General features: G+C 39.9%; 1 protein-coding gene across 1 annotated transcript; it reads left to right on the top strand.

Moving 5' to 3' along the window:
* Positions 1–153: 153 nt before the first annotated feature.
* On the top strand, positions 154–12,041 carry AKNAD1 (AKNA domain containing 1). Its single transcript, XM_072343883.1, has 15 exons — positions 154–265; positions 545–1,462; positions 2,522–2,636; positions 2,736–2,887; positions 3,019–3,078; positions 3,541–3,674; positions 4,008–4,143; positions 4,769–4,926; positions 5,372–5,465; positions 6,046–6,149; positions 7,432–7,511; positions 9,211–9,321; positions 10,205–10,271; positions 11,112–11,181; positions 11,814–12,041. The coding sequence occupies exons 2-15, from the start codon at positions 587–589 to the stop codon at positions 11,931–11,933; spliced, it is 2,277 nt and encodes a 758-aa protein (XP_072199984.1). The 5' UTR covers positions 154–265; positions 545–586; the 3' UTR covers positions 11,934–12,041.
* The last annotated feature ends 1,412 nt before the right edge of the window (positions 12,042–13,453 follow it).

Raw genomic sequence — 13,453 nt, 5'->3', positions numbered from 1 at the left:
TCCCCGAGGCGGGGCGGCCAACGGCTCCGCGCCTTCCGCGCACGCTCGGAGGCCGCCGGCGGCGGAAAACCGCATCATTCACGGCGGCCAATGATGGCGCGGCGCGGCCAGACGGGGCGGTGCGTGCGGGGAGCTCAGCCCCGCAGCCGGAGGGTGGGGCGAGCGGACGGAACGGCGCGTGTCTGCGCACGGAGCGGGTGGGCGGCGGCCCCGCTCGGAAGAAGGGAGCCGTAAGGTTGTATCTGTCTGCGTCCGCTGCGTGCAGGTAGGGCCAAACCGAGCTGTCGCTCTGCTGCCTTCATGCACTGCGCGTCAGCTGGTGGGGTGATGAGAAATAAGCCGAATAACGGTGGGCGGGCAGCGCGTTTTCTTCTTCCAGGTCTGCTGTAGCGCAAGTTTCATTACCTCCCATTAGCACCCTCGTCACCAATTAGCAGGGTTACTGCGCTGCGCTCCATGTGAAAGAATAACCATCGCTTACCTGCACTGCACTCCGTTCTCCTTCTGCAGCGCTTTTGACACCTGTCCCTTTTAATCCCCGCAGCACCACAGACACCCGTCTCTGTGCCCAGCCACCAGCCCATGGATGGAAGCCCAAATGAGCTGTTCAGTTTGCAATGAATTAAGCTATATCACAGACACAACGGATGCAGAAGATGACTTACCTTGTGATGGAGATGGGGGAGTAGCCTGTGAATACCACAGCAAGTCAGATCAGTTGAATGATTGCACTTGTGTCACGTGTATTTCTGATACTTTAAACTTACCCTGTTCTGGAGATAACAGAAACGCATCAGCAAATGGTGACATTCATGTGCAAGGTGAAGGTGCCTTTGACTGTGACACAGGTACCATCAGAACAGGCAGAAGTTCAGCTGGGATACCTGGAAGCGCAGCGTCCTTCACAAAGGCATTACCAGCTGCTGGCAGCCAACCAGATGGCAGAGACCCTCCGAGTCACTCAAACATGTCCCATGTCCTTCTGCGTCATTTTCCTATGGGAGAGTTCACGAGCACATGGCAGTTGATTGAACGTGAGACTATACCAGAAACATCCCTGACTGACAGCATTGACGAAACCACAAACAAACACGAGACTTCTGAACGTGTCAAAGGCCCTTCAATGGGTGAAGAAGAGGCAGCCAGGTTTGAAGAACACCACTTACAAGGGCTCAAAGCAGCGAATATCTTTCAAAGCACAGAACAGAGATGCATGTTTAAGAAATCAGTTTCAACTCATGAGCTCACAGAAGGCCAAGGTGAAGTTCAGAGATGTCAGGAAGGCCGTAATGAAGCCACTTCAGAAATGAAAGTACCAGAAATGAGTGAGAATAATAAATCAGTTCCCACCGTTAAAAGAACAGAAACCTTCCCCACATTGCTAAATAAATCAGTAACTAGCAACAACATCCTGGAAAATCAGGAAGAAATGAGCATTCCAGAACTGTCCCAACAGCAAAAGGTAATTAAGATGCTTAAAGAATTTAACAAAGTCTTAACACAAAAGTAAATTGCAATGCTTATAATAAAAAGGTATTCTGTGTTAGGTAACCTCTTACTGTGACTGGTTCAGGCAGGCTCTCAACAGCTATCAGCAAGGCAAGCGTACCATTGTCAGTCACTTGGACAAACATCTGTCAGGCAGAATCCCCATGGAGCTTTCATTACCAAGTTAACGGTGCTCTGCTGCGCTGTTTCTGATGGCAAATCATCCTAGCAAATCATTATGAAGTTCCCTATAAGCAGTTATTTCCAGCGTTATACAGAAATGTTGTAATTCACTGGAATTTATTCTTGAAACATTTTGAATCCCCTACCTGTTCTTCCATTAAAGACTTACAAACACCTTCAGCTCTTCAGGCCAGCATCCACTGACAGGTCGCTTTTTTCCTGAAGGTTTTGCTCTATAAGGAGATTTGTCTTACATCAAATTTTAAGATTTCTCTTACAGTAGTAACTTCCTGTTCAGATTTGTGGTAATTAGATAAGCACTTCTTAATGCCATGCCCTGCCACTGAGTTCACTCACAGAGCTATACAGATGCTTAAGTCCTTTCCTAGGCTTATCCCTTCATAACCTGTTCAGGATGGAACAGCTTCTAATACTTTTCCCTATTACTTCTTGATGGTATATTTAGATGTGAATGCAGCACGCTGACATCAAGAATCATACTGATCTCCTGAGATACAGACATCAGATACAGAAGTCCTCTCAAGAAGACTCTCTGAGTTCATTTTCCTATTTCCAAGACTCTGAAAAACCACCAGAGCTATTTTCTCACCTTTATAATATACTTCCCATTTACGCAAGTTGTTTAAATTCAGATTTTCAGAGCCCTGAGTTGCGTATTTCAGTACATACACAATGAGATACTACTCAAACCAAAATCAAAGCACATCATATGGTGCGGTTATAATAAACTTCCCATTAACTTCAGAAAGCTGTCCTATGCATTTCTAAACTTGGTATTGCCCAGAGCATTCCGTATGCTTTTCTCTAACCGAGATTCTCGCTTTGACAGATACTTCCTCAGTCAGGATTTGCCATTTACTCAAGAGACCCCGGGACAGCCCCTGAGGACTCTACAGCAGACACTTCTGTCCTTCTACAGCCTGCAAATAGTTTGTCTGAACCAAGTAAGTGTGAATAACTAATTTCAAGTAAACCAAGAGCACTTTCGGGTAGAAAGTTTTGGCAAGCAGTCCAACTAATACATTTTCTCCTGCATTCTGTAGGATTGCCGTGTGGGACAACAGCATCAGCACTTCCAGCAACTCGTACAGTAGAAATATGCTGTTTAAATGCTTCTAATTTACTGCCTGAAACAACACAAGGAGAGAAGATGTCTCAAATACTAAAGGATCAGACGGATCAACTAAAAATGAAAGTAAGGAGCTCTGTTTCAGTATCTGTTTCACGCTGATTCTTAAGTTTTACAGTAGTGTGGAACCCATTAACCCATGAAAGGAACGTTTGTTTTTAACAAACAATATATAAGTCTGGTATTTTCTCTTGAAGGTGGAAGACTTCTCTAAACACATGACCAGAGAGACATACCTCTTACAAGAAGATTATCTGGTAAATTACTGTCTGTTCAATTATCAGAAGTGTACTTCCGTTGGCTAATAGACTGCAGTTTTTCTGGCAGTGTACTCAGTGCTTTTCTCAGGCAGACATTTAGAAGTAATCTTGTTCTGAATCTCAGATTTAAACTGAGTTTAAGAAGCAAAAATGAAGGAGCTCAGTAAGAGGCTCATTTCTGAAATGTAAAGATTACAATTGGGAAGCACTTAGTGAAAGGCCTTAAGCTGGCACAGAAATCATTAACTATGATTAGCAGGGCGGTACATCTAAAGCATGATTATTTTACTTCTAAATAACAAAGCAGCACAGCATGCTGGATAGGTATAGATGCAATTGAGAGCCGCAGCAGAATTCCTACTAATATCACTGCCAATATATCTGTCTCACATAGCATAAGTAGGTATTAGTGTGTCTTGCTAACGATAACATCATTTACTGTTGAACTTATTGTTGAAGGTGTTAAATCAATTGAAAATGCACCTCGATGCCTTGGAAAAGAATTATTTAACTGCTAGAGAGGAGCACCGTAACTTACAGCTGCAGTGCTACAATGACAAGTCCACCAACATTGGAGAATTCGATCCTGAAAGGTTTGAAGATAAGCGCTAAGTACTTCATCAGCATATTTCCCATGTTTAAAACATCTAACCACTATTACTTCAGCCATCTGTGCTTTTCAGAGGTGAAAACGTTATCTTAACATTACACGGGGTAAGCTAGAAGGTACTTGACTGAAATCCATCTCATGCTTCATATATCCTTGTTATAACAAGGATATCTATTTGGTTAATTCAGGCATTTAAAAGAGACTCAGTGAACTCCATTTCCTTCTTCCCTCTATGAACTGTTCACTGCAATGCCAAATATGGTTACCATAGTAAGAAACAGAAGTTTAATTAGCTGTGTGTTGTGATTGATTTTAGGAAGGTAGAAGGGGAAATATTTAGACTTGGCACGCTGCTTGAAGACATCCAAGAACAAGCTGACGGCAGCGCACACAGACGGGCCCCTTCACTTACCTCCTGTGGATCTGCCCATTCATCATATTGTCTTTGGAAGGTAACTGAGTTTAATCATCTAAAGGCTGCACTATTCCATTCTACTGCAGGAAATCGGTGTGGTTATTGCATGCTCTCCTCTAACATTTGTAAAAGCGTGATGCTTTTGGATTGCATGTTACTTCAGAAAAACTTCTTGCATGAAATTGCAGCTCAATTTCTCATCAGCTGTAACAAAAACTTCAGTATAAACGCAGCTGCACTGAGTAATTTAAGTGCTAGCTTCAAAAACATTCAGAGTGGAAAGAAAAAAAAGAGCAACTATTATAAGATACACAGAGCTGTTTGGTTCTGCAAATCCACAACTGCAATTCAGCTGGAAGAAAGATTACTTTGTCCCTGATTTTTGAACTGCAGAATTGCTAGAAGACTAAACATGCTGCTACAGAAAATGGCTTTTACTGTTGAACAGAGTAATATTTTCTCCTGCATCATAAATACATGGGGAAAAATATCTAATTAATTCTCTACAAAACAAAAGATAAATATTTCCATACTCCATATCTTAAAAGTCATTTTTTCCTCTGAATCTCAAGTAAGAAATAATAAGATAATGCAGGCTGGTACAAGTCATCTACTTGAAATACTTTGACTGAAAACTGCTGTCCTGGGGTTAATTTGTGCAGAGCTCAGCACTTTCAAGTGTTACCGACTCTCCTGAAGAAAATGCATTTTTTCCCAAGAACAACGAAGTAGAAAATACAAGCCAGACAAGTTCTGTAACCCTGCAGAAAAACACCCACTTCTCTTTAGAATGTGACAGGTGCCATCTTCGGATTCACACGTAAGTATAAAACTTATACAACTACTGGAATTAGCACAAAAAATTGTTCCGTAATCATACGCTGAGTACAGAAAGTTGTGATGGCTGGAATAGCTGAAAGCAGGCGGAGTATTCCCAGACTCAGCTTCTCAGAGAACCCTAAGAATCCCTTCCAGGCTGGCTCTCCTACTCTGAAGCCAAAACACTACCGCCACCGTTTTGCTAAGAGTTACATCATACCTCTGTATAAAACAGACTGCAGCCACGTTAATTCAATATATGAATGACTAGATACAGCACAGTACCACAACAAAACGTTAGCTTATATTTGTGTGGTATTTTTCACTAAAAAGAACACATGCGTTTACATAATTAACCACCAAAACTTTGTCAAGCAACTCTAGAGTACCTGTACTCCCTTGCAAGCATTTCATGAGATCAGATGTTTTCCTCTTAAACAATTAAGGTTACAGAAGAGAGCTGAATCAACTTACAGAAGAGAAATGGATCCTCTGGGAAAAAGCTGTCTGCTAGCAAGCAAGTATTCTTCAAGTGAAATGGTATGACGAGTTCTCATATCCATTCTAATTTAGATGAATGTATTCATCTTGCAGATAAGTTATGGAATATTTTTTCCTTTAGTTTTTGCACAATATGAAAGCTCAGCTTTGGAGATACTACAGTCGTATAACTTGGATTAGTTTTGAAAGAAAAAAAATGGAAGGGACACTGAGTACTTTAGAACCACGTGATGAAGCTTGCTTCTCTTAGGAAAGACTTAGCTGTGTTTACTGGCCTGCTTTTATTACCTGCTCAGAAGGCAAACATCCACAGGCAATTGCCTTAAAATTACAAGGTTTTGTAGGCAAGCAATAACAGAAGGAGATGAATATGTGTTAATCTTCAACACTACATGACAATGTTTTGCATTCCAACTTTACAGATTAAGAAGTATTCCTAAGTTGTCCAGTTTCCTTTACAATTAGAAAGGTAATGGACCAAACTGTAGATTTGATGGCAACTAGTCAGCCAGAATCTGTGCAGAACTGAAGTACACTTAAAGCTACTGTTCACACTGTGTGAAGTGTACACAGTAATGTGAACAAAACACCAGTTTGTTTTACCATCTGTGCACAACAGAGATTCTTTCCACCTGAAGGAAAATACGAGGCTGAAGGTCTTGGATTCCATTCTCAGGGTACATTAAGTCCAAAATATAGTGCCAGTGAAGAGAGTATGAAGGGGTAAGCATGTTATGTGTTCTGGCTAGGTACAGACACTTCTCTTCAGCTAAATGAACTCATAGCTGCATGTGCACAGTATGCTTTTATTCTGGACTCCACTCACTACACTGAATATTCTTCTGATACGTGTGATATACAAGGATGATCTGTTTTCTGAATTATTACCAGCTCATCACATACGGTATGAGATATGAGACCACTGGAGAAAGGGAAAAAACACCTGTTCTTTTAAAGACAGGATTATTTTTTGTTTTCAAGTAGCCCATCTAAAGGTATAAAGCTGAAGTAACACAAACTCAGTTTAATAAAGTCTGACATAAATTTACTCTTTTTTTTTTTTAGTGATAGATGGTAGCAAAGCATTCAGCAACAACAGTAACCTGAAATATTTGTACTGAACTGATCTGGGAGTCTTGAAAGGAGAGCACACTGGTACCTCCGTTTATATTTCAGGTGCAAAGGTCAATCAGTCAAGTTTCATTTACAGATTCATCAAGGTGCTAAAATAGCTCCCTATGGCTCATTTGGGCTTTAAAACTCTCAGCAAACCAAGTCTCCATCCAAAGTCAGATCTTATAACAACATTCAGCATAGAGGATAATAATCATCACTTTAGTATGCTAAAAAAAGGCAAGCATAAGAGAAAAATGCTGACAGACTATTTACTGAGTAGATGCTAATACTTATCTAGTAAAATTCACCTAGCTTGCTTTCTTCTCCCTCTGTCAGGGAAGAAAAACCAGCTCAGTCTTAGAATCTTTTCCATGAGCAGGAATACCCTAAGGTGAAAATACGTATATCAAATACTGCTAACTATCATCTTCACTCTTGTTATGTCAGAAAGTACATCACAAGTATTCCTCCAACTCCCCAAAGGCTGCATAACTGAAACCTCAATAGCTCATTTACTAAGAAACCATATCATCCTTACCATGGATAATACTTTGATACAGCATGTGTAAGCATCTCTACATAGATGGAATTTTATACTCTGCTGTTTTTCAAAAGAGTGTCATTATTTTAGGGTATCTTAACAGCTCTGATAAGGCAGAGTCCTTCTGTCAGAATGTATCCTTGAACAAGAAGTCATGGTTTTGTGATTGCTTTTTAATTTAACCTTCTATTTGCCACCTTTTTGGGTCGGTGAGAGTGATAAGAGTTCTTCCTGTAAGTAAATCTGATTACTTCTCAGTTAAGTGATCAAACACTTAATACATTGGTAAGGCTCATCATAAGGGTATTATAATCTAATTGAGATACCATTCCATTTTCATGCTCCAAGAAATAACATCCAGGAAAGGAAAACTGGAATACAAACCATCTTTCTAAGAAAACCAACTGATATATCAGATACAGATCTGAGTAAGTAGCAACGAGACACCAAAATCAGAACTGTTTTGCTGCCTACTACTCAGTCTTGTTAAACAATCCACTGCTGTTGGTCCTGTTACATTTAAGCACCATGAACATTATTTTGGAATTCCTATGCATGTTAGTGCTTAGCATAGTACAGGATAATAAGAACAAAAAGGAGGCTACAGAGGAGACCACATGAAATCCACTTAGCCACTTTGGAGGTCTTAATGGCAGACAAGATACAAAGGAATTAACAGCAATACAAGCAGAAGAAGTTTTACATTTAGGTAGAATCAGATACTAAAATAGTTTACCCCAGAGAGGATGTCTTAACTCCATCCTCAGCTACACTGAAAGCTTAATTGGACAGTGCCCTGATGAGCTACTTGACATAAGTTGGTCCAGCATTGAGGGATTGGAGCAGACCATCTCCAGAAGTAATTTCCAAATGGAATTACTCTGTAATTCTAATCCATCTTTTTAGCTGCTTTAAAGTATTACCACTTACATTTTCAAAAACATAATATTGACATGCACACTGTGCTTTGATAGGGGCTTTCTCCTTATCACATGCATTTATACCATTTGCTAGGAGATTGTGAACTTTAAGTCTTAACATGTAATGTTTCAATAACCACTTTCAGTTTGGGGATACAGCATTCTTATTATGCATACTAACTAAATAAAAGCTTTTTCTTAAGCCTCTGTTCCACTCAAGATGGAGACAAATGACTGGACGTGTTCTCCCTCCTTGGTACAGCTTCTAATGACATAATTTCACCTAATCCAAACTAGAGCCCTCATTGGCTACTTGAAGTAATTAAGTTAACTGTAAGATCATTTAAAATCTCATCCTCCAAGAACTAAGAATCTTTAGGCATCTGTTTCTCTGACAGCAACTTGACTTTTCCTCTGCAGAATACTCCAAAGCTGTTACTATCCAACAACCTAGAAGAATATTACAGAGAGTCCTATATTTAAGTTAGAATACATGTGATTTGCTTATGCTTTGGGCCTACCTTTCATCCTTGATTTCTCACGGTGTCATTACACTTCAATATAATACACTGGGGCTTCTATTCTTAGCACTGATTTTCATATCACCTAAAACAGCTGCTGTGTCCTCCCAGCTTCTGTCATGTTCTTAGGCTGCCTCGCTTATGTAACACTTCATCTTTCAGTCATTTGAAACTCCAGATCAAAAACCTGAGGACAGGGAAAGGGGAGCATTTCACTATTTGTGTGTTTGTTGGTTGTTTTTTAAACAGTTCTAGGACTGAAAATAAGAGTAAAAATGTGCATTTGAGGCTTTCAGTTAGAGCTGAAGGCCATTAACAGCTTAGGGCCCGCCTGTAAAGTGGATGGAAAAATACTTCAAACTGCAGAATTGTTACTGACCGTGAAGGGCTCAGAAATTATTTAGCTGAAGTTATACGACTTACAGATGCAAGATACCAAAACCTCTGGCATTTCAGATGTTTTTTGTGTATTTTTGGATTTTAGGCAGTGATTCAGAAGCTCTCTCAGCCTGTCATTCTTATGGTTCACAAAGTGGAGAATTTGTGAAGTGTGGAAGTCACAAAATACTCCGTACAAGACTACATAGAGAGAGAAAAGGTATAAAGATTGCAAAAACACCAAGACCTACACAAAGTTTTCTTCTTTACATTGGTCCAATTGTTCAATGATCTGCCTTTGTTTTCAGGGTTTAAATGCAGATGCTCCAGAGAAAGCCCTGATCCATTTAAATTCAGGAATGACCAAGAGTCTGTTCAGTCCTGTGCTCCACGTGGAAATAAAAACTCTGCTTCAACTTGTAAGTATGACATATTGCTGAAATAATTTTCCATTCTAAGCCAGATTTTCAAGAGCAAAAAGATACACAATACGTGGTGTATGCATCAGGCTCAATTTCATTTAGTGCGAGCAAGCCACAGCACTTCAGCTAAACAGCATGAGTGCAGATCCTGGAGTGAAATGAGCAAATCCAACATTTACACACCTACACAAATTTAATTCTTTGTGCTGCCTCCTGTACTGCTTTTTGACAAGTCCCATATTTCACTATTGACAGTAACATCTCCAGTTTTCCAGTGCCACACAGAAGAGCATTAAAACTGGCCATTATTATGCCAACCTTTTCATTACTAGCTACAAGTATTAAACAAACAAGTATTAAAAGGAAATATCGGCTCTGCACTGTACCTGTGTGACATACAGCAAAGTCAAGGACTGCCTGGTTTTTAAAATACACAGAACATCCAGCTTTCAAAGTCACTTCTCTCTTAGAGCCTTTGTACTGTAGGAAGAAATTGAAGGCAGAAAAGTTTCTAGTTTCCAACAGTGAGTGGGAAGTGCAGGTCAGCTATTTTTCTATTAAGAGAGAGCAACTGCATCAAAGCAGTACTACATTAATGACATAATCTCCATCCTAATATGTGACACTTAGCACCTGGAGTCTGTCAAAGTTAAGAAGTGCAATAGAAATCTGCACATCACTTGTTAAAGAGCTAAACTCAACCCAAAAAGGGAAGGCAAAGAAATGTTTTGGTCGTATTTACATAAATCCTTAACGTGTTCAAATTCTTAATCAGTAGTGTTGCAAAGTTGAGTTTTATGCTACCCAGAGAAAGACGTTAGATGTGTATAGCATTTCTTCTCTTTGCTTTTATTTTTACATGTGGCTTCAATGTCCTAAGCTTATTCCTGTCAAAAGGCTCAAACAAATCGACAGCCTCCTGAACCCATCAAAAGACTTCCTGAAAGGTAAGCTACAACAACTGCACTGTGCTTGCATTGTGACAAGGAATGCCATTGTTAAAGGTTCAGCACTGAAAAATATCATCGAATCATAAGCAGGGGCAGTGCTTGATCTTTTACAGAGCATGCTATGCATTAAAATTTTACTCAGTAATGAAATACTTACATGAGAGCAAATGTAAATATCTGAGTAGCTCTTCTATCTTCTCTGCAGTTTAATGAATCAAGCTTCAGCCTAATTCAGCTGACATGCATACTTCTCCACCTAGACAAAAATTAACTTGTTGTTGTATAACCACATTCCCATTCACATATCCCTGGAATGATACAAAACCTTTACAAATCTAAGACCTACATTTAATTACCCTTAGCATAAAGTTATTCATAGAGCCTGAGAAACAGGATGGATTGCAAAGCCTAGCGCAGACTACACGGACAGAAACAAATTCTGTGACCACGATTTCTGCCAGCTTTAGCAAATAGCAGTAATTTCCTGCAAGTATGGTGGCCACACTGGAGAACCTGTGACAGAGACTACTCAGAGAAGCTACAGCACCAAGAAAACCATGTCATTATGAGAGGTTTCTTGGCTGCATTCTGGAATGTTTTTAGTCTAACTGCAATACAGAAGATGATCAGCTGCATTTTTATAATTCATTCACTATGAAACTGACTTGAAAATACAGGTTACCAAAGTGATGGAATGTACAGTTTGCAAATACCTTCTTGGCTTATCAAGCTGTGCATCTCACTGCATGTTACATTTGGACAAAAGTTTGAGGCTGATGAACCCTGCTATTAAAACAGAGATAATGAAATTATCCTTTCACATTAATGCTTACCCAGCAAGAAGTCTGCCCGAAACACAACTGCAATCAACACCAGGAACAGAAATGCCAAGGATTTCAACATAAATGTAAGACTTGTGAGTGAAAATTAAAAACCTTACAACTAATCAAGAAATACGTATCCCCATATCACGGCACTGCTGAACATCCCCTTTCTTAGGGTACTGATTAGCCCAATCTAAGTCAGCCTAGTCCTCTTTGGGACGGGATGAAGTACAAAGTCAGACACCTGGAATTTTCTCTACCGCTTCTAAAGTCACATATTATTTATTATGCTCATATGAAGCTTAGTATAAGGTATAGCTGCTGATCTGAGGTGAATACATTTAAGTATTTCTTAGTACTGTAATAAGTAGTATAATACTCTAAAATATTCTATGCTGTGTTTCTCAGATGTGAGCAATTTCAGAATCTGTAGGTAGAAACTGCCCAAACCGCTCTAAGCCATCCTTCCTCTCCCTCCATTACATGATCTTCTTGTCCTGTAGTTGCATTTCAGCGCTGCAGGATTGCAGCAAGAGAAATAATAAACAAACACTTCAACTTAAATCCATGAGTAGCCTTCAAAATACATTCGCTACTTCTCAACACTCAGGCCTGCTGAAAATGCTAGAGGGAGCCTTAACTACACAGCACTTCCTATCCTACACCTATGGAAACAACTGCATTCAGCAAAGCTGTATTTTATTGCTTCCAACAGATTTTAAGTTCCACTCTGGATCATGCGATACAAACAGCAAACAGCTTGAAGAAAGCTACAGAAAAAATGGTGCAAGTCATTTCAGAAGATCTAGCTAGAGCTGCAAGAAAACAGCTTTAACAATCTAGTTTCTAGCTTTAGTTCTGTGACTGTACGTACTGGTATTCCGCATGTTCATCCTCAGTGTCTGAACTAGAAAATGAACTGCTTATTCTATTGAAGTCTTTGATGTTTTGGTTGGCCCCTGTTACTGCTTATAACTGCCTTCTCTAAGCATTCATTAAGCGTCCATTTAAAGTAGCTTTATAAAAACTGGCCTATCAAGCAAGGTTAGCTTCTTTAATTTCCATTTCCCTCTGCCCACAAAGAGCAGAATGAGTTTCCTTCACTCCAACATACATTTTCTTCTCCCACTTTAAAAGTAGCCACCTGAACACACCAGCAAATAGAAGCAGGTTCTGCACCTGTAGGCAGGATAGTGTATCAAGTCTTATTTAAGGCACATAATTATTCCGTGAGTGCCCTACATTGAGAGTGCTTTAAAGACAGATCCTTGCATGTCTCAGAAACAGAGCCATGACACTGGTTGTTTGCCTATTCCTAACAGTTAAGCTGTTGCTTGACTCGGATGTCCTTACCTATATAGTCTGATATACCTGACTTGGATTTCAAGCTGATGTAGGCTACAGGACTTAGAAAAACTGCAGAAATACAGCAGGCCAAGAATGTGTGACATGATTTTTCTTCTGAAATCCATTTAAGCATAGCTACTAAAAGCAAGCAGACAGTTAACAACAGTGCATATACCAGAGATGCTACTCACTGAAGCAAATCCAAAGTATATCATGCATCATTTGAATCAGAAGGATCCTTTCATGATCATCTAGCCCAACTCTCCTGCGAGTGAAGGCACATGTACCGCTCCATCAGGTTGCTCAGTGCCCACTCCTGCCTGACCTTGAACATCCCAAGGACATCCACCACCTCTCAGGGCAACCTGTTCCAACACTTCACTACCCATTCTGTACAGAACTTCTCTCTGTACCCAAATCCCCTCTTCTTCAGTTGGAAACCATTTCTCCCCTACTGTCACAACCAACTCTTTTAAAGAATCTGTCCCCTTCCTTCTTCCAGCCCTGCTTCATATACTCAAAGGCCACTACCAGGCCTCTCCCATCTCCACGATGAACAGTCTTAAATCTCTTACCCTGATTTCCTCTCACTTGGACAACGTCTAAGTGCTGAATGGGGAGACTCAGTTCAGCATTACCAATTGATATTTCTTCATCTCTGTGCAATAAATCTTTGTCAAAACAATGGGTTTTATACAACTTGTCAATTTGGTCCTTAAGTAGGTCATTCAGATGTTATTTTGTTGTGCATTTATTGCTTTAAAATTACACATTTTTATAATTTATAAAACTTTAAATTAATTCTGAATAAACCTAACTAGCAAAGACATTCTCTTAGCCCTCAAGTTTGCCTGAGGACAACAAAACACATCTGCAACACTAGAAGTGAATACCCTCACAGCCTGGAGAAAGCGTATGTGAACATCTGAGTAATCTATTAGGTTACATTATGACATTTCTCATTTAACATATTAGTATATGAGTGCATCTCAGTACAATATTATCCTC

This window comes from Excalfactoria chinensis, chromosome 8, assembly GCF_039878825.1.
Source record: "Excalfactoria chinensis isolate bCotChi1 chromosome 8, bCotChi1.hap2, whole genome shotgun sequence".
In the NCBI taxonomy this organism is placed as follows: domain Eukaryota; kingdom Metazoa; phylum Chordata; class Aves; order Galliformes; family Phasianidae; genus Excalfactoria; species Excalfactoria chinensis.
The sequence above is the reverse complement of the archived record's forward strand: the minus strand, read 5'-3'. Positions and strand labels throughout refer to the sequence as shown.

Bases quoted from the DNA above. Each gene is read 5' to 3' on its own strand.
- AKNAD1 (XM_072343883.1), top strand. From the start codon at position 587: ATGGAAGCCCAAATGAGCTGTTCAGTTTGCAATGAATTAAGCTATATC. The intron at 6,150-7,431 runs GTAAGCATGTTA...TCATGCTCCAAG, and splicing joins AGTGAAGAGAGTATGAAGGG to AAATAACATCCAGGAAAGGA. The intron at 11,182-11,813 runs GTAAGACTTGTG...TGCTTCCAACAG, and splicing joins CCAAGGATTTCAACATAAAT to ATTTTAAGTTCCACTCTGGA.